Source organism: Eriocheir sinensis, chromosome 9, assembly GCF_024679095.1.
Source record: "Eriocheir sinensis breed Jianghai 21 chromosome 9, ASM2467909v1, whole genome shotgun sequence".
In the NCBI taxonomy this organism is placed as follows: Eukaryota; Metazoa; Arthropoda; class Malacostraca; order Decapoda; family Varunidae; genus Eriocheir; species Eriocheir sinensis.
The window spans coordinates 11,003,626-11,025,513 of NC_066517.1; the positions used below are offsets into that span (position 1 = coordinate 11,003,626).

The following is a 21,888-nucleotide window of genomic DNA, read 5'->3' on the forward strand; positions in this document are numbered from 1 at the left end:
AGTAATGGCGGAGGCAACAAAGGAAGCAAGAGGAGAGGCACCATGGGAGCTGCTGTATGCAGATGACTTGGTAGTAAATGCAGAGACAGCAGAAGAAGTGAAAGAGAAGTTTAAAAAATGGAAGGAAGGAATGGAGGAGCGAGGTTTGAAAATGATAATGAAAAAAACAAAGTACATGGTGAGTGGAAAAGAAGCAAGAGAAAAGATTAAATCAGGAAAATATCCATGTGGATGCTGTGGGAAGGGAGTAGGTGTTAATTCTGTCTTGTGCACATGTTGCAGACAGTGGTGCCATCTTAGATGCTCAGGCCTCAGAAATGTATGAGGAATGCAGAATTTTATATGCCCAGTGATGTTGTATGGAGCAGAAACATGGGCTCTAACCAGAAAATTGATGGAGATATTGAGAGCAAGTGATCGCAGAATGCTGAGGTATATGGCGGGGATCAGGTGGCAAGATAGGGTATCCAGTGCAGATGTAGCTAACAGATGTGGAGTAGAAGACCTGGAAACAGTGCTCAGAAGGGAAAGACTCCGGTGGTTTGGACACGTAAAGAGAGGACCAGTTGGTAGATCTAGGAATACGTGGAGAAGGTGTATACAGGAAGACTTGGCAGTGATGGGATTGGATGAACATCAGGCAGAAGACAGAGTAGAATGGAAAAAGAGCCATAAAGCGTTCAACCACTCAGGAAGAGTGAAAACGGACATTAAGGGGGGATCCTCGATTCAGAAAAACTTTTTTATTATTGCCATTAGAAACTTCCCGTTTTCTAGTATTGAAGAGCATGAAAAGAAATGGGTTTGCCATAAGTTTCATAGATATCTGATTTTTTTTTTTTTTTTATAAATATTTTTGTTAAAATTTTTTGGGGTTTTTTAAGTTTTAATATCTCTCTTCTAAATACTTGCAGAACATTTTACTTGGCATTTTCTGAAAGTATGATGTATATGGAAACTTTTCATCTTATTTTATTTTCCGTAATTTGTTTATTTTCAAAAGTATGAATAAATAAGTAAAAATATCACATTTTTAAAGAAACTTTATTTTCAAACGCATGTACTTTATAGAAGATCAACAAAAAACTTCATTTTATAAGATTAAATTATTCTTTTATGTCCCACTAACTGAGAACTGAAAAGAAAATAAGAATTGATGTAAGTGGTGATGAGATATTTCCAATCAGATATCAGTAACTCACTAAAAAACAACATTTTGAGAAAATCGCGTTTAAAGATTTTACATGTAAATTTCACATAGAAATATTAATCCTACAGTTTTTTTGCACATATAACATTTTTTCCAGAATTTTATAAGGAACATAAAGCAGTCATTGTTTTGTTTGGAAACGAAAAAAATATATGGTAAATGTTGATGTCTTTGGTGGTCACTCTACGGTTCCTTAAAATTTTCCTCCACCATATCCCTCCACTTTTTCATCCTTGCTTATCTTAGATCTTTTCCTCCTTGGAAGGGATATTTCCATTGACTTTTGGAGTCTTTTCTTTTCTAGTTTGACCTCGGTTCCAGATTCTGATATCCCTCCAAAGATTTCATGGAGCAAGGAACTTTCAATGTATCCTTTGTTATGTTCCAAGACGGTCATGTGGAAAGCAAACATAGTTGTTTGAGCACCATGAAACTTGGTTTTCAAGCATCTTTTCCACAGTTTGCTATGGAAGGATTCATTTTTGTTTTGCGTTCTCCCTTTTAAACATCGTGAGAGAAGAGAAGGTTGTGTCAAGTCTATATATACACCAAGCACAAGTTTCAGCTCACTCTCTGAAAGGTCAAGTTTTATTTTCATATTTTTATGAGAGGGTGGTGGTCTCTTCTCAGCCAAGGCTTTCTTATAAAAACACCAAGAATCCACCCCTTCTGGACATCTGCTATGTTTTGGAATTTCATCTGTGCTTGTCAGATGGAAAACTGTGCGCCACTCACGCCGAGTCAGTCCCGCATGGCAGCAGCAGCCTCTCGCTCCACCCAAACTGTCATACTGCAGTATGTAATAAAAAACATACTTCAGTGGTCTAAATAACGTATAAACAATAAATATATGACCACTCATATGGCAACAGTACGCACTCAGCTGCCTCGTGGGGGTGGGATTTAACAGCGCTGAGACCTTTAAAATTTAAAGTTCTCGTACGGCTGGCGCGGCACTGAACTCTCCGAGCCCGGGACTACTTGAAACCATGAAAACCTAACAATGACAAATTTGAGCCCAAACCATGATTTGAATCGAGGATACCCCCTTAAACGAAATGATGATGATGATATTGTTTCTATATTTCAGTCACCACTCACAAAGATCACAAGTGGACAAACTAGAACAAAATCAGGCAAATTAATGTTTTACCTGCTGTGTATTCCCCCAGCACGCATGCATGATGGCCAGCAGAGCGACTTATTTCAGTGATGAGATATTTCTCGCAACACTGGGCCACGTAGTGGACCACCGCCACCATGTCCCGTCCTGCGCTGCGTATTTCTGCCACCCCCACACAGTGTGCCAAACAAATTTAAACTAACCAAACCTAATTCAACGTAACCTACCTAAAAGGGGGCTTCACCCCCCTAGACCCCCCTTCTATTTGCGATGGAAAAGCAATAAGGCAGTGTGTTGTATGGACAAAAAATACTTCATATAGCACCAAGGTGTTCTTTGTTGTGAGACGGGTGATGTTCTGGAATAATACCGAGAATTGTGCTGTGAAGACCGGTGTTGTGTTCCTGAGCCAATAAATAGCCTTCATGCAGTGATTCATGGGTAAATTTACGGAAAATAGCATCTTCATGTTTTCATAATACAAAACTGTCTTGATGTGCATATGCAGGCCCATAATTTTGGCAGATTTTTCAGGAGGGCTTGAGGGCATCATAGATTCATGATGTGGGGGGCTGGCAAGCGGAGTGAGCATAGCCATGCTGTCGGGAGATGCGTGAGAACAGCTCTGTTTATCAACAATTCTCTGTTTGTTTACATTCACGTCTGAGCATGCGTAGTTCATGGGAGGACAGCCAGGAACCCAACGCTGGGAGTTCTACAGTTTTCATAGACTGGAGAGAAAAAGTTTTTTGAACTGTGGTTCCACAGCACGGTGTGTATTCTTATCTTATCAATTAAACAGTAAACAAAGCAGCTCTGTCAGTCCACTTTACAAGTCTCTTGGTAGGCCATCTGCCACTGCTCCTCACTCCTCAGCCACTGCCGTCATCTATTTGTTTACATACAGCCGCGCAGTACCCACGTACCCACGGTCGTACACACAACCATTTTCCAATTGTACAGACAACCGACAACTCGCTCACTGTTGGGCATATGGGCAACTGCTGTTGCCCACAGCCCCAATGGTTGGATGAAAACAGCCAGTGTGACACCACCTTTTAACCCTTAGATTACGGCGATCATATATATAAGTGTGCTACCACATGCCCCACCCGTACGGGGATCATATATATAATCATCACACTCTACGCTCCCTACGTCTCAAATATACCGCCAGTTCTTGACTCAGAAGAATGGTGGAGGCATCTGGCATCCGTACACACTCTCATGCGTCTCAATGCGCGCCCTACAGAAGGCCACAGATCATTTTCCACTTTTGTTTGGAATACATGTCATGTCTCGTGACGCGTCAAGCAGTTCCTCTGCTCCGGGCGGAAGTAGAGCACGGGTGAATCAAAGTGACAGTGACTCTGATGACTGGCAAGTAGGTGGAGAGAGAGAGAGAGAGAGAGAGAGAGAGAGAGAGAGAGAGAGAGAGAGAGAGAGAGAGAGAGAGAGAGAGAGAGAGAGAGAGAGAGAGAGAGAGAGAGAGAGAGAGAGAGAGAGAGAGAGAGAGAGAGAGAGAGTGGGGTGCTTCCACGCGACGCGTCACGGCCACGAGAAAATGCGCAATATTTTCGGCTGTCATAACTTTTTTATTATTATTAGGAGAGAAGTTTTATTACACCACCATATATACTAGATGAATATACAATTATTACAAAGAAGGAAGACACCATTTCCACCTCTTTTAAATGTCTAAATTTTCCCTCTGCACAGCATCCAGAAAAATATATCACCACCCATACTCTAAGGGTTAAGGCAGTGCATATGACGCCAACGGTAGGTAGACGTGACCCATACATGTCAAGGAGCGCAAAACTCGGGGAGGCAATGCACGAAAGTTGAAATGGTGAGAATTTACAACTAAGCGCGAACTCGAGGATCGCAAAATTTGGAAAGCGCGAAACTCAAGAGGGTACTATAATATCAATGATACTTTTCAAATGACTTGTTTTCATAACTTTAAAAGGCTGAAAGAACTGAAACTTAGTATAACTTACTCTCCTCAGAGTTTGGGTAAATTCTGCTTGTGAGTTTGATTTCTTTAATAGCTTAAATGAATAATAAAAAATTATGTAAATCCCTCATGTGACTTTGACATTTTTCTTCAGAAACACTTACCTATGCAGGAGGAGGAGATGAGATTCTGAAGACGGCCTGTGCGCACCTTCAAGCCATCACAATAACCAGTTTTCAGCATGGCCAGCAAGTCCAGTAGCTCCCGGAAATGTACATCTCTGGGACAAGACAGGGAAATAGTATGAAGCATCCATTCAAAACTATTTTACCTTAATACATGTTAAACATAGGGTGTGTGTGTGTGTGTGTGTGTATTTACCTAGTTGTGAAATACAGGAAAAGAGCTGTACTAGGCTCGTGCTGTACCGTCTCCATAACGCTTATTATCCAGTTTGGCTTTAAATTCATGAATCGTTTTTGCACACACAGTCTTCTCGTCAAGTCCGTTCCATGTTGTTATGCTTCTGTATGGAAAACTGAATTTCTTGACATCTCTCCTACAGTCGCTCTTCTTCAATTTCTTACTATTCCATCTTGTCACACTCCTGTCATGTACCACTAAGTCTTCCCTGTCCAATTTCTCCAATCCCTCTTGTATCCTGTATAATGCTATTAGGTCCCCTCTCTCTCTCCTCCTCTCCAGTGTTGTTAGTCCCAAATTCTCCAGTCTTTCTTCATAAGCATGTTCTCTCATCAGAGTTTCTGGTAGTTTGGTCGCTGCTCTCTGTATTCTTTCCAACTTTCTAATTTCTTTCTTCAATCTAGGTGACCACACCAATGCAGCATATTCCAGTCTCAGACGTATCATCGATGTTATTAGTTTCTTCACCATTTCTTCGTTTAGATATGTAAATGCTGCTCTTATGTTTCTAAGAAGATTGTATGTTTCCCCAGTTATCCGATTTATATGCTTTCCAAAGGATAACTTGTCTGTTATTGTCACTCCCAGATCTTTTTCCTCTGTTTTTTTCATGATTCTTTCATTACTCAGAAACATGTTAAACTTGTGTGTAAAGGATTACCTTTTTATTTTTTATAATAATCTGTATAAACAGGTCGATGGAGTTGCCATGGGATCCCCTCTGAGTCCTACCCTTGATAATATATTTCTATGTTACCAGGAACAACACTGGCTTGATAATTGTCCGTTAGCTTTTAAACCGTTAATTTACCGTAGGTATGTTGATGATACGTTCATTGTCTTTAAAAATCAGGATCATGTCCCTCGTTTCTTGGATTACCTTAATTGCCAGCATAGGAACATAGTTTACCCTGGACACCAAAATTAATTCCAAAGCTTCCTTTTTCAGACTTACTTATCAAGAAAATTAATAACCAGTTCCAATTTTCGGAATTTCGAAAACCTACTTTTTCTGGCCTTGGAACCAGTTTTTTTAGCTATTGTAATCTTAACTTCAAAATGAACACAGTGAAGACTTTGTTGTACAGAGCTTTTCAACTTTCTAGTACATACGAATTTTTCCACAATGAAGTAACGTTTTTAAAGAATTTTTTCTCTAACAATGGGTTCCCTGTCCAGTTGTTTGAAAGAATCACCAACAAATTCTTGAACAGCCATTATCAGCCAAAAATTGCAGTCCCTACAGTTAATAAGCAAAGCATGTATGTTAAAATTCCCTTTTCAGATAAAATTACAAACAAAATCCAGTCTTCCCTATCAAATAGTCTTGCTAAATTTTACCCTCAATTCATTTTAAGTTTGTTCCGGTGAATAGGTTCACAATAGGCTCATTGTTTCGTTTTAAGGACCAACTGCCGACTGACCTGCGCTCATCCACTGTTTATAAGTTCACATGCCCTGGTTGCCAGGCCGGGTATATTGGAAGCTCAATCAGAGCTTTCAAGGTTAGAGTGGATGAGCACATTGGTCAGTCCAGCAGAAGAGGCCATCCTTGCCACACCACCTCTTACTCAGCTGTGAGAGAGCACGCTGAGGTTTGTAATATTATTGTTAAGAAACAACATTTTGATATACAGGTAACTCTCGATTTACACGAGTTTGGTTTACGCGTTTTTTAAATAACGCGGGGTCCAAAATCCAAAGAAATGTTTAATTTACACATTTTTTCACTTATACGCGATAATTTATGGATTGGCCACCAGATGTCTCACACAACAGGACTCACACGGCGCCGCAGCCACACAGCAGAGCTCAGTTCTTCCCGTGCGCCACTTGAACAACAATACAGTACCCACGCTGCCACACTACTCAACAATAGGGGTGTGCTGGTACCGGTACCAGTACCGCTACTAACGGTACCAGCTATACAGTACGGTACCGGTACCAGACTGTTCGGTACCGGTACCAATATTAGCCAGTCGCTCATGGTGTCCCTCATTTCTTCTTCACACGAGTGAGGCTCAGACTGTGTGCCTTAGTAGATATCTCGGCGATATGGATACTCTCTCTCTCTCTCTCTCTCTCTCTCTCTCTCTCTCTCTCGCCGCCACTTGAACAACAATACTGTACCCACACTGCCACGCTACTCAACATTTATAGGGGTGGGCAGGTACCGGTACCAGTACCGGTACTAACGGTACCAGCTCTACGGTACGGTACCGGTACCAGACTGTTCGGTACCGGTACCAATACTAGCCAGTCGCTCATGGTGTCCCTCTTTCTTCCTCACACGAGTGAGGCTGAGACTGAGTGCTTGAGTGGATATCTCGGCGATATGGATATTCTCTCTCTCTCTCTCTCCACAGAATGAAGTGAATATTTATTTTTTGATACAAACCTACCTCTTGTTTGATTTACATTGTTTTTTATTTACGTGACCTCTTCAAGGATATAATACTCGCATAAATCGAGTTACCTGGAATAGATAATTGTGATAGACCCGATATCCACATACTGGAATCCTTATATATAAAATAACTTAGTCCCTCACTGAATAATACTATGTCTGCTATTTCCCTAAATGTTGCTTAATATGTTCAGTTTTTTTTATTTCTAAACATTGTCATTAGTTATACTTCACAAATCAATATTCCCCCAATGTCCCCCTGACCCAACTGTTTAGTTACTGTGATCACAGGGTATTTTAAAGTTTATTTATATATTGTTTTATTCACGTTGCTGAAATTTATTTGTATTTTAGACCACTTGACATGCTGAATGGATTTTCTCACCTCATGTGTTCCTCTCGTATGAGGATGCAGACGGTGGGACGGCCAGACAGGCGCCAGTACTTGCCAACGAAGTGCAGCTCAGACTTGATGTCATCAATGAGCAATGCCATGTCATGAGAGAGGTAAAAGTCACTCACCTCAAACACTAGTGGGTAACACAGCACAGTCTGGCCACACACACGATATATCTAGAATAAGATTTGATGCCATCAGTTAAGGATATTTACCACAGCCTGTGGACAATTGATATATACCAGAAGCATGAGTGAATGCATAGTTTCACATTACAGTATAATATTGACAATGTTAACCCGGTAGCAGCGACGAGCCAAATTTGTGGCTTTACCATGTAGCAGCGACGGGCCAGATTTGTGGCTTTACCATGTAGCAGCGACGAGCCAAATTTGTGGCTTTACCATGTAGCAGCGACGGGCCAAATTTGTGGCTTTACCATGTAGCAGCGACGGGCCAAATTTGTGGCTTTACCATGTAGCAGCGACAGGCCAAATTTGTGGCTTTACCATGTAGCAGCGACGGGCCAAATTTGTGGCTTTACCATGTAGCAGCGACGGGCCAAATTTGTGCCACAATATAAACCCCAAAAAATAAATGATGCATAAACTGATCACAAATGCTTTGATATGTATTATGAAAATGGTTTGTGAGTGATGGTTTTTACTCATTTTTCTCGCTTAGAGGGACCATTAAGAAACACGATCCCTGCTGCTACCAGGTTAATCAATGCTAAACATAGTCTTGAATGTATCTGATGAGGCTGGCGGATATATAGAAGTAGGATGAAAGGCACCAATGAACAGAGGTAATCAACCAACAAGGGAAAAATATGATCTCGTAAAGAAGCAAACATATGTAAGTCAGAACTAAAAAGGATGGAATGTTAGCTAAATGAACTACAGTACCCTCCCGTGTTTTGCGCTTGCTTCGTTCCAAAGGCATAGCGCTAAACTCAAGGATCGCGAAACTCAGGGCATTGAAAACACTGAAAAAGCCCTTATTCTTTCCGACCCATGGAGAAGCTGAATTTTTTTCCCAATTTACTCCCTTGTTATTTTAAATTACGTACTTTGGAAAAAGGAAGAAAATGGGAAGAGAGAACAGGTCGTTTTGGAGCCACAGTTGAAGGCGGCTGCCTTACGATTGGCTGATAGTTCTGAAAACACGCTTGTGATTCGCAGGGAGTCTGATGACATTATCACCGGCACTCACCCAATCAGCAGCCTCACTGCCTTGAGGCGGTGTCACACTGGCCGTCCTCCTCCAAACGTTGGGGCTATGGGCAACGCCCATAAGCCCAATCGGGAGCGAGGTGTCGGTTGGCAGTAAGCTGGTGTCACACTAGGCCTTTTTCTTCCCATCGCGTTGGCAGCAGCTACGGCAACCAGCAACTCCAACTTTTCCTGGTGTGCGTCACAGATAAGGTCAGTTGCCCGTACCCACATCCACAACATAAACAAAGCACTTGCCTTGTATCGACATGGCATCGTCTGCTAAAGTAAGGGCTGTCGTGGCTTGAGCTGCCATTACCCAAGTTATGGATTTGTTGCTGCAGTTAAATGGAAGGAAGAAACTGTTGTGGGTGTGGCGTGCCAGTGGTTCCTCCATGCCAGTTCTCACTGTCACCACTGTGCGTGCACAGCCACCCTACCCACTGGGTAAGCAGTGGCTGAAGGGATAGCAAGACGGCCCTGCGTTCAGGAGGACGCGAGTTCAATCCCCGACCAGTGCCACCAAGCTGCGATTTTCCAGCCGCCGCCGAGTGGCTTAAAACTACCCACATGCTGTCCAGAAGACCACCTATCAACCCGGACTCTAGATTCTAGGATTAAAGATGAGCTCCGGGAGGGCAGCGTGAGCCAATGCAAGATGGCGCCACTATAAACACTCGCCTGTGCCAGAAAGGGCTGGGCCGACGAACAGGCCCCACCGGGAAGAAGCCTTGGACCGACCATCAGGATCCACCGGGAAGAAGCCTACCGGCACAATAGGCTACAACGTAAAAAAAATATATATATATAAAAAAAAATATAAAAAAAAATTAAAAATCTAGACTCTGCCCACCAACACACACACACACACTGGTGCCCAGTGAGGAGTGACCAGCTATGTGAGTTTGTTTGCAGATGATGCAAAGCTATTGAGACGAGTCAATGATGTGAAAGACTGTGAGGCATTGCAGAGGGACCTGGACAAAACATGGGAGTGGAGTGGTTCATGGCAGATGGAATTCAACCTTGGGAAATGTAAAAAAATAGTTTGGTAGGATTGGTAGAAGATGTGAACATGATTATAAGATGGGAAGTGAGATAATATGCAGAGGAATGGAAGAAAAAGGTTTGAGAGTGACTATCTCAGAGAACATGTCACCGGACAAACACATCAACAGGATAACGGGACAAACTATGAATTTGCAGAAGAACATAAGGACGGCATTTGTGTATTTGGACGAAGAGATGATGAAGAAAATAATAGTTACAATGATAAGACCAAGGTTGGAGTATGCAGCAGTGGTCTGGTCTCCTCACGAAAAGAAGAATATAAGAAAGCTGGAAAGAGTACAGAGAATGGCAAATAAGATGGTACTGGAACTTAGGGATCGGACTTACGAGGAGAGACTCAATAGCATGGGGCTCACAACCCTGGAGAGAAGAAGAGAAAGAGGAGACCTGATAGCGGTGTACAGGGTGGCGAGCAGGGTGGAGAATCTGGACAGAGAGGACCTGTGTGTGTGGAGCGAGAGATAAACAAGAGGACATGGAAAGAATTTGAGGGCGACCACGTGTAGACAAAATGTGAAAAAGTTTAGCTTCCCAATCAGAAGCATTGAGCTATGGAATGGACTGGAGGAGGAGGTGGTTTGTGCAAGAAACATTCATGATTTTAAGGATAAGTTGGATAAGAGCAGATATGGAGATGGGACAGCGCGAGCGTAGCTCTTTTCGCGTATGTCACAACTAGGTAAATACACACACATGGCCCGGTAGCTCAGTGGATAGAGCGTCTGCCCCACAACCAGAAGGACTGGGGTTCAATTCCCTGGCCGGGTGAAGATAAGTTGGGTTTATCTTCTTTCACGTGTAGCCCCTGTTCACCAAGCAGTGAGTAGGTACGCGACGTCAGGCAAGGAGTTGTGATCTCGTTGTCGCAGTGTGTTGTGTGTGAGTGGTCTCAGTCCTACCCAAAGATCGCTACTATGAGCTTTGTGCTCTTTTGTAGGGGAACAGCTGGCTGTCTCGAGAGAGACCTGCAGCAGACCAAGAGGTGAATTACACACACACAAACACACACACACACACACACACACACACTGGGGAAGTGAACTATTGAAGCTGGCAACAGATAACTTGTTGACGCAGTGGGTTAAAGGAGAAACAAGGCTGAGAGGGAATGATGAACCATCAAGACTAGACCTAATTTTCACAAAAAATGTTGAGTTAGATGAAGGAGTCAGTCATGAGTGCCCCTTAGGAAAGAGTGACCATGAGCTATTAGCGATGAAGACTAAGGAAGGATAAGAATATCAAGATAAGGGAAAGAAGATCATTGATGAATAACAGGAAGTGAGTGGGTGATAGGACAGAGCCCTGTGGACCACCACTGTTGATAGGTTTAGGGGAAGAACAGCGACCGTCTACCACAGCAGAGATAGAACGGCCGGAAAGGAGACTGGAGATAAAGGAACAGAGAGAGGGATAGAATCCGAAAGAGGGCAGTTTAGAAAGCGATGACTTGTGCCAGACTCTATCGAAGGCTTTCGATATGTCTAGCGCAACAGAGAAAGTTTCACCAAAACAGCTAAGAGAGGGTGACCAAGAGTCAGTTAAGAGAGCAAGAAGATCGCCAGTAGAACGCCCCTTGTGGAACCCACACTGGCGATCAGACAGAAGGTTAGAAGTGGAAAGGTGCTTTTGAATCTTCCAGTCAAGGCACAGGCTGTATGAAGACATACTTCCAGCAGGAAGGAAAGGTAGATGTTGATAGGCAGAGGAAAAGAGTTTGACCAGGCAGGGTGTCAGCACAGAAGCACAGTTTTTAAGGACAATAGGAGGCACTCCATCAGTTCCATAAGCCTTCTGAGAGTTGCGGCGAGAGAGGGCATAGAAAACATCACTCTTAAGAATCTTAATAACAGGCATGAAGGAGTCAGAGGTGGGATAAGTAGGAGGAATATGCCCAGAATCGTCCAGAGTGGAGTTGTTACAGAAAGTTTGAGTGAAGAGTTCAGCCTTAGAGATAGATGAGACGGCAGTGCTGCCGTCTGAGTTAAGAAGAGGCGGGAAAGAGGAAGAAGAGAAATTGGAGGAGATATTTTTGGCTATGTGCCAGAAATCACAGGAAGAATTAGAGAAAGCAAGGTGTTGACATCTGCTATGGATAAAGGAGTTTTTGGTAAGTTGAAAAATAGATTTGGCACGATTCTGGGTGGAAATGTAAAGATCATGGTTAGCGGGAGTTCGAAGGCTCTGGTACCTTTTATGAGCTGCCTCTATCTTTGACAGCACGAGAACAAGTGTGATTAGACCAAGGCTTTTTAGCATGAGGAGTAGAGAAAGTACATGGAATGTATGCCTCCATTCCAGAGACAATCACCTCTGTAATGCACTGGGCACACACAGAGGGGTCTCTATCCAGGAAGCAATAGTCATTCCACAGGAAATCGGAAAAGTACATCCCCAGGTGTTCCCACCAAGCTGAAACAAAATGCCAGAACCATCGCCTCTTTGGTGTGTCCTAAGGATGTACAGGAGCGATTGGACAGGATACATAAATAAGGTTGTGATCAGAGGAGCCCAACGGAGAGAACAGTTTGACAGAGTAAGCAGAAGGGTTAGAGGTAAGGAAGAGGTCTAGACTTTCGCGCATTATCACCCCAAGTTTTGAGCTGCTTTGACATGTACGGGTCACGTCTACTTACCATCGGCATCACGCACGCTACCTTTAAAGGTAGTATCACACTGGACGTTTTCCTCCAAACATTGTGGCTATGGCAAGAGAGAGAGAGAGAGAGAGAGAGAGAGAGAGAGAGAGAGAGAGAGAGAGAGAGAGAGAGAGAGAGAGAGAGAGAGAGAGAGAGAGAGAGAGAGAGAGAGAGAGAGAGAGAGAGAGAGAGAGAGAGAGAGATAGAGAGAGAGAGAGAGAGAGAGAGAGAGAGAGAGAGAGAGAGAGAGAGAGAGAGAGAGAGAGAGAGAGAGAGAGAGAGAGAGAGAGAGAGAGAGAGAGAGAGAGAGAGAGAGAGAGAGAGAGAGAGAGAGAGAGAGAGAGAGAGAGAGAGAGAGAGAGAGAGAGAGAGAGAGAGAGAGAGAGAGAGAGAGAGAGAGAGAGAGAGAGAGAGAGAGAGAGAGAGAGAGAGAGAGAGAGAGAGAGAGAGAGAGAGAGAGAGAGAGAGAGAGAGAGAGAGAGAGAGAGAGAGAGAGAGAGAGAGAGAGAGAGAGAGAGAGAGAGAGAGAGAGAGAGAGAGAGAGAGAGAGAGAGAGAGAGAGAGAGAGAGAGAGAGAGAGAGAGAGAGAGAGAGAGAGAGAGAGAGAGAGAGAGAGAGAGAGAGAGAGAGAGAGAGAGAGAGAGAGAGAGAGAGAGAGAGAGAGAGAGAGAGAGAGAGAGAGAGAGAGAGAGAGAGAGAGAGAGAGAGAGAGAGAGAGAGAGAGAGAGAGAGAGAGAGAGAGAGAGAGAGAGAGAGAGAGAGAGAGAGAGAGAGAGAGAGAGAGAGAGAGAGAGAGAGAGAGAGAGAGAGAGAGAGAGAGAGAGAGAGAGAGAGAACGGGAAGAAAGAACGTGTCGTTTTGAAGCCGCAGTTGAAGGCAGCTGCCTTACGATTGGCTGACAGTTCTGAAAACACGCTTGTGATTCGCTGGGAGTCCGATGACATCATCGCCGATGCTCACCCTGTCAGCGGCTTCAATGCCTTAAGGCGGTGTCACAATGGTCGTTTTCATCCAACCGTTGGGGTTACGGGCAATGCCCGTACGCCCAACCGGAAGAGAGTTCACGGTTATCCGTAAGCTGGTGTCACACAGGGCTTTTTTCTTCCTACCGAGTTGGCGCCACCTAGGGCAACCAGCAACTCCAACTTTTCCTGGTGTGCATCACACACGGCCAAGATCGGTTGCCCGTATCCACATCCACAACGTAAACAAAGCACTTGCCCTGTATCAACATGGCGTCGTCTGCTAAAGTAAGGGTTGTCGTGGCTTGTGCTGCCATTACCCGAGTTATGGACTTGTTGCTGCAGTTAAATGGAAGGAAGAAACAGTTGTGGGTGTGGCGTGCCTGTGGTTCCTCCGTGCCAGTTCTCATTGTCACCACTGCATGTGCGCGGCCAACCCACCCATCTTGACTCAACCACATAAACACATGGATCGAATAACAATAAACACACACACACACACACACAAGCACACATGCACACACCATACTCATTAGGAACCATGGCAGATGTTTCTGACAAACAGAAATGACTTCACCATTTCTTTGAGTGTGTTGGAACGTATTTGGTGAGTGGTTCACATGAACCAAACCTAGCTCTTGGCAAGAAGAGAGCAGTCGTCTTTAACACTGCTCTCTTCTTGCCATTGGGTATGTTTGGTTTGTATGAACCACTCACCAAATAAGTTCTAACACACTCTAGGAAATGGGGAAGCCATTTTTGTTTGTGAGAAACATCTGCCATGGTTCATGATGAGTCTGGTGTGTGCATGCATGTGTGTGTGTGTGTCCTTGTTATTACTTGATCCATGTGTTTATGTGGTTGGAGTCTAGATGGGTGGGTTGGCCGCTCATGCACAATGGTAACAATGAGAACTGGCACGGAGGACCCACAGACACGCCACACCCACAACAGCTTCTTCCTGCCATTTAACTGATGCAACAAGTCCATAACTTGGGTAATGGCAGCACAAGCCGCGAGAGCCCTTACTTTAGCAGACGACGCCATGTCGATACAGGGCAAGTGCTTTGTTTACGTTGTGAATGTGGATACGGGCAACCAACCTTGGCCGTGTGTGACGCACACCTGGAAAATTTGGATTTGCCGGTTGCCCAAGTTGCCGCCAACGCGGTGGGAAGAAAAAGGCCCAGTGTGACACCAGGTTATGGACAACCGACAACTTGCGCAGCGGCGTTGCCAGTAGCCACAACGGTTAGAGGAAAATGGCCAGTGTGACTGGGTGAGAGCCGGCGATGACGTCATTGGACTCCCAGCGAATCACAAGCGTGTTTTCAGAGCTCAGCCAATCGTAAGGCTTCATCTGTTGCTTTAAAACAACCCGTTCTCTCTCCCTGTTTTCTTCCTTTTTCCAAGGTACATATTCTGAGATAACAAGGGAGTAAAGGAGGAAAAAAAGTCAGCTCCGGGGGGCATCATGAGCCAATTATAATAGCACCACTATAAACAGTTGCCTGCGCCATGACGGGCTCGGGGCCGACCATCAGGCCCAGAAGGATAGTCTACCAGCGCCATAGCCCACATGTAAAAAAAAAAAAAAAAAAAAAAAAAAAAAAAAAAATCTCCACGGGCATGGCAGATAAGCACTTTGTCAGTGTTTTCAATACCTCGAGTTTCGCGATCTTCGAGTTTAGTGTTATACCTTCGGAACGAAGTGAGCATGAAACTCGAGAGGATACTGTATACTACAGTGACTGTGGAAAGTATTGCGCACTACTGCCGGAAATCTCCAAATTATGATGTGCTAGGCTATCATACTGTGGAGCCAATTCGTGCCTTTTTCATACGTCTTGTATTGCTGCCACGAGCGCGGGAAAGGTGAAGGTGTGTCTGTGGACTGACATTTCCCGCCTCAGTGCTCAGTGAGCTGCTGTGGAGAGAGGGTGTATGCCACTTGTTTCCATTCCATAATGCCCTATTACACTCCTTTTTCCTCACAGCCTTCCCATTTTTATGCTACGGTATCTGCATGGCTCCAGCCAACCTCAGCAATGGAGAAAAGGCCAGAATTTTAGCATGGAAGACCAAAAATGTGCCAACAAATGAAATTTCCAGACGTACAGGGCAACACGAAAGCACCATTCACCGCCTGATTGCAGGCGCTCGTACCCTCCCTCCAGACACCATACTTCTAAGAAAACCAGTGTCTGTGAGGCCAAGATAGATATCCAAAGCGAATGATACCCTCATGAAGCGTGAGGATATGAAAGATCCATGGATTGAAGCTTGTGAACTGAAAAAGTTGCACCTAAGCCTCTTAGGAGATGTCTCAGAGCGAACCATCCAGGAACGGCTACAAAAGGAGCTTGACCTACCAACATTCAGGCCGGCCGACAAACTCCTTACAAAACAGATGAGAAAGAAGAGACTTGCATTTGCATACAAATACAAGGAGTGGACTCCAGAGCAATGGAGGAATGTGCTTTTTAGTGATGAAAGCAGCTTCAGATGCATCAGAACATGGCCAGGGAAAGTGAGAAGTCCCAAGAACTCCAACCGCTACTTGCCTCAGTACACAAGTAAACCCGTGAAACACCCTCCTAGAGTAATGGTGTGGGCTGCATTTAGTGGTGATGGGGGGCATGGAAGATTATATTTCCTTCCTAAGGATGAAACAATGATGGTGAAAAGTTCAAGAAAAAAAGGGGGGCATGCAATACTTTCCGTGGACACTGTATGTTCGTAGCATGAAGTTGGTTCAAAGTGCGGCAGATTCTGGAATTTCCATGAGTCCGGCGCTGCCAGTTCGACTGCCAATTATCAGATTAGCACTCTCTCCCTATCTACCCACCCACAACCCAGGGGAGGGACCTAAGGGAACATGCCGACCACCACCACCACCACCACTACCACCAATACCAATACCACCACCATCACCACCACCACTACAACGTGGCAACATGGGAAACAATCCCTGCCACATCATAGAATTTATACAAATCGTTGTTATAATCCTAAACATTGACACTCATTGTACTATGTAGCTTCCTTTACTATATACAGAATATACAAAATATCACTTTCAAATAGCACATGGATGGGAAATATGAGAGAGACGCATGTACACAGGTTGATTTGGCATCATGGCTAGAGGTACACCACCATCCCAGCCCCACCCTGAACCAACTTCATGCTCTGAACAAAGTATAGTTTAGAGAATAAAGTCTGCATGAAAACAAGTTTAATGGGTTATCTTACCTTGCTGGTGCCCAATGCTCCGATGGGACGTGTAGGGCGACCCTGCAGCCCCAATTTTTCGCTCACCCCAAGGTTTTGGTATATCTTGACCAGCTCCCGTGGCGGCCAGATCTGGACAGGCTCAACCTCATGAGGAGTCTGTTGGGATGGGGAGAACTCAACATCATGGGAGGTGGGGATGACACGCACACACATACACACACACTCACCACCGGCCGACCTGAGCAGACACGGCCGCTCCCGCGCCGACACGAAGAGGAGGATCACAATCTATTTGTCAGTGAAGGGGCCTGAGCAAGCTAAGTAATATAGGGTCCCGTCTCCTAGGAGTATAGGCAGTAAGAGGATGTGAAAGACTGAGAAGGGAAAGTACACGAGGAGGAGCAGAAGGGAGAAAAGTTAAAATGGAACAAAAACAAACATCCAAGATGGCGGACACGGTGTCGGGGTCCCCGGGCACAGGCAGGGATGATGTCAGTTTTGAGGGCTTCACGCCTAAATCAATGATGTAGCCAAGTCAGCCAACGCAATGGAGGAGATTAAACAAAGTGGAACAGGACTGTGACAGGATGGTGATTGAAATGAGGAAGATGAGAGAGGAGTTTGGGGAAGTGTGATTGAAGCATTAACCGAGGTCAAGAAGAGGGATGACGAGGCAAAGAGAAGGGATGAGGAGACAAAGAGAATGTTAGAGAGTTTAAGAGAGGAAATAATGAAGTTGACGAAGGAACAGCTGGAAAACCATAAAGAGAGCAAAGCTGAAAATGGAAAAACTAGAAAAAGACCATGAGATAAAAATTATGAAAATGGAGAGAGAGAGAGAGAGAGAGAGAGAGAGAGAGAGAGAGAGAGAGAGAGAGAGAGAGAGAGAGAGAGAGAGAGAGAGAGAGAGAGAGAGAGAGAGAGAGAGAGAGAGAGGAGAGAGAGGAGAGAGAGGAGAGAGAGGAGAGAGAGAGAGAGAGAGAGAGAGAGAGAGAGAGAGAGAGAGAGAGAGAGAGAGAGAGAGAGAGAGAGAGAGGTGACTGGGACAAACAAAGACACGGAGAAGAAGATGAAAAAATGATAGAGAGGTAGCACAAAAAATAGGAAAGGACCAGCAAAACGTGGGTGCAAGGGTGGAGGAACAGATTAAGCATGTTAGTCAGTGACGAGTTGAAGAAGTGGAGAAGTGAAAAGGACAAGGAAATAACGAGCTTCAGGGAAATATTAGAGCAACAACAACAGGAACAGAGATAAGATATAGAAAAAAGAAGTTGTAAATGTACTGAGAAATAAAGAAACAATGGTGAGGGACATGGCAGATAAGAAAAAAATGTGTTATATTGTTTGGTGTAAAAGAAAAAGAAAAAAAAACAGTGAAGAACCAGAGGGAAAGTTATGAGAGGAATAAGTTGAAAAGTATACTGAGAAACATGAATACTGAAGTGGAGGAAAAGACAGAGGAAGAAGTAGATGAAATAACAAGATTGGGAAGGTATGAGGAAGGAAAGAACATGCCATTAAAGATTAAGTTAGGATCCCAAATAACTACAGAAACCATCCTAAATAAGTCGTGGAGATCGAACAATTCTAAAGATTATAAGCAAATATATGTGAGGAGAAATATGACAGAGGATGAAAGAATGAAGGTACAAGAATTGATAAATGAACCAAAAAAAAAGGAATGAGAAAAGATCAGAGGAAGATAAGAAGAATTTTTTTTGGAGAATGAAGAACGAAAAATTGATGAAGTGGTGGATAAGAGACGAGCGGGTGTAACGGTGTTGATAGGAGGCCAAAGAAAGGGAGAAGGGAAGAATGGTTAAAAGATTGTGTACACTAACATAGATGGTCTTGTATCAAAGAAAATTGAACTGATTATTTAAGGGAGAGTGATCTGGATATTATGTGTATAGTTGAAACAAAACTTGTAAAAGAATTGGAACTTGTGCTGGTGGGAAAGAGCAAGTACAACATTTGGAGAAAAGATAGGAGAGAAGGAAAGGGAGGAGTGATCATAATGACAAAACAAAACTTGAAAGTGACTGAAGTGAGATATGGAAAGGCCAGTGCGGAGGAGATGGCTGTGCAGGTACTGGTAAAAGGTGGAGAGAAGAATAACATAATAACACCCTATGTCCCCCCTAAAACCAAAAGTTGGAATGAAAAAAGATATAATGCTATGCTGGAAGATACAATACGGGCGCTAACAGACGAAATAAAATAATAATGAAGAGATAATATTAACACTATCGCACACGTGGACACGACATACACGTCACTTTAATTGTCTAGTCAAAAAGCACGGCTTCTGATTGACACGACTATCACGTCAGTGGGACAAAAAAAATCACCAAACATTCTGTAATTCTCATTGACGCATGATACTTGGTCTGTAGACAGGCTGGCGCATTGGCTCGTGGTAAGCTGATAGCCTTCTTGCTGGGAAATTTTCCTGGGTGACTGGAGACGCAAACAGAAAATCTCTTCAGTTGCCTCTCTCTAGCAGTCGTGGACGGGTTAGTGTGTGGCGGGGGGCAGGGTTACCAAAGATTCTTTTCTTTCAAGCCAAACTCATCAACTACTATATGCCATATAAGAAATTTGAATCTACCATTGTACAGTTAATGATCTGTTCTTTAAGATGAAACCATAAAACATAAAAAATAAAATAGTTATGGAGATAAGTGGATAAAAGTGAACATTTTTGAAAAAAATCTAGTGTTTTAGTTTTTTTCAAATTGATGACTGTTATAATTGGTGTATCAAAATTACATTTGTTGCACTAATTAGCTCACAAATGTCCGCTTCTTTTGTTATAGAACACAATTTGTTATATTTTTACTCCTTTCATGTGAAAATGTGTTTTTTATTTCAGAAATCGGTTCGCATCACTTCAACTCACGATATCTCAGTAAAATATAAAACAAACATTATTTTTTTTCTTTCCATATGAAAGAGCTTACAATTTACAGTGGAATGTATGTACAGTAAACCCTCAGTTATCCGGGTGCACTGTATCCGACCACACCTGTATCCGTGAGTTTTTAAAAATATTTGATTTTTTTTTTTAATAAAAAAAATTGTCGCGCGCTGCCAAAAGTTGTTCAAATTGCCCGTGCAATGCCTCTTAGCTCTGCTCGGGCAGCATACTGCACCCATAAGGGGCGCCCCAGCTTGCACGTAGCAATGATATTGACATCCTGGTGTGAAGATTCACAGGAAAGCTGTGTACTTCGCAGTACAACTGGCACGTAAACGTTCTTGCCAAGCGCTGCAGACCATATCGAAGTGACAAGAGTCAAGGCAGTGCAGGTTTAAATGGTGGGAGTGTCAAAGGACTGTTTAAATAAAACACACAGTGCGAACCCTAGCTTAAATCTTGATGACTGCCTAAATCCTGACTGAACTAGGTGAGTGGGGCTCCGTCCCCATGGAGAAGGCGTGCGTGCGGGGTGTGCTAGCACTCCTGCTGGAGTGAAGGCGGAATAAGAAATGCGGATAAGTACCGCCCCCGGTCCGACATGTGAAAGAAGGATTTTACCATGCTTATGGTAAGGCAAGTAAAGGGGCCCGTAGGGGTTCAGGAGTCCCGTGGGCCAGCCCGATCTGGAGGTGCGGGCTGGCCATAAATCACGGTTACTTCTTGTGGCTGGCCTCCCCATGGTCCCGTTGGATGCACTGTGCTGGAGGTACCCGCCTCCCCTGGTTCGCAAGGGCAACACAGTGTAACTAAAAGCCACAGATCACCGCACAAGCGAATGCACCAGGTTGTCATTGACTCCTTTGTTATCCTCCCCACTCACACTCAGAGTGGGGCAGCTTGGTGTACTTGCCTGGCGTCTGTGGGCCTTCAGGCTCATTGCTGACCTTAAAAGGGTAGTGCCCTGGGGTGCCTGCCCGGGTGTCCATATAGAAGCCTGCTTTGAGCACTTGATGCCTGTTGCCGGCCCAGATCGCTTCGGGTATCGCTCTGGTATGCCTTCTGGTTGACCCGGGTGGTAAAGCCCGCGGTGCTTGTAGCCACAAGGTTGCTAACGCAGCTACGCAGCGATAAAGCTGCGGGCTCGCACCTAAGAACAGCACAGAGGGTCGGCTTTCCAGTTTTGTAAAACTGGACCCATAAAAAGTTTCTTGTGGCAGTGCTGGGTCTGCTAGAAAACCTACATGGTAAACACGATGGTGCAGACTTGGGCGGTTAAGCTGCCACAAATACCTGAGCTTTTCTGGGTTGGGTCCAGGCCCCGCTGCTGTGATTGGCCAGGCAGGGGAACATTAGCTGCTGCCTAGGCTAGGGGCTAGGCACCCCAGCAATGGGTTAGCGGCTGAGGCTGTCGCGCCTTCTTGCCGAATCCCAAGTAACAGATCCCCCCAAGGTACAGCAGGACTGCGATAAGCCAGGGAGAGATTGCCGCGAGTGCTAACTGTGACGACGCTGCTCGAACCTTTTTCTCAGTGCCCGGAGCACGTCAATCGCGTGCATTTCACTCCCTGGTGCAGACTGACTGCTACAAAGCCATGGGGCATACCATATTATGAGTATGGACAGAAGCACCTGCACAGTACTCTGTCATTGCCTTAATGACAGGCCATGATCGAAAGTTGGGTTTTCGGATCCGTAGACTTAACCCACACCATATCCGGGTTTTTCCCATATCCGGGTGCCAACCTGGCTCTATTAACCCAGATACCAGAGGGTTTACTGTAGTTTCATAAAAGTGAACCGAGCAAAAGATTCGATAAGCGAGTTTTGAAAAAAATTATACCGTGCTCCCAATAGCCAGTTAGGTGTGCATTTTGGACAAGAAAATCAGATGGGAGGGTGTGCATGAAAGTGTTAACAGGAAATTTCAATTGCAAAGAGGTGAAATGGGAAGACTGTGCAATGGAGGGTGGCAAAAATACCTGGGGATGTAAACTACTGAAGCTCGTAACAAATAACCTGATGACGCAGTGGGTGCAAGGCAAAACAAGGCTGAGAGGGGATGACGAACCATCAAGACTTGACTTACTTTTCACAAAAAACGTGGAGTTAGATGAAGGAGTCAGTTATGGGTGACCCTTACGAAAGAGCGACCATGAACTATTAGAGATGAAAACTTTGGAAGGATGTAAATATCGAGATGAGGCTTATAAGGAAAAAGGAAAACCTATGCTAAGGTAGATTACGTTGGACTCAAAACTTTCTTCGGTGGGGTAGACTGATATGAAGAGGAGTACTAATATTCAAGAGAAATATGACACTTTT

At 44.3% G+C, this 21,888-nt stretch overlaps 1 protein-coding gene across 6 annotated transcripts in view; it reads right to left on the reverse strand.

The window, feature by feature from the left end:
* The window catches only part of LOC126995914 (probable phosphorylase b kinase regulatory subunit beta), a gene marked incomplete at its 3' end in the record, with an annotated part of 186,756 nt that overhangs the window by 52,866 nt on the left and 112,002 nt on the right, over positions 1–21,888 (reverse strand). For all 6 annotated transcript variants that reach the window (XM_050855809.1, XM_050855812.1, XM_050855811.1 and 3 more), the window contains 3 exon segments: positions 4,458–4,573; positions 7,509–7,696; positions 16,662–16,799. In XM_050855809.1, coding sequence (XP_050711766.1) covers positions 4,458–4,573; positions 7,509–7,696; positions 16,662–16,799 — 442 coding nt within the window.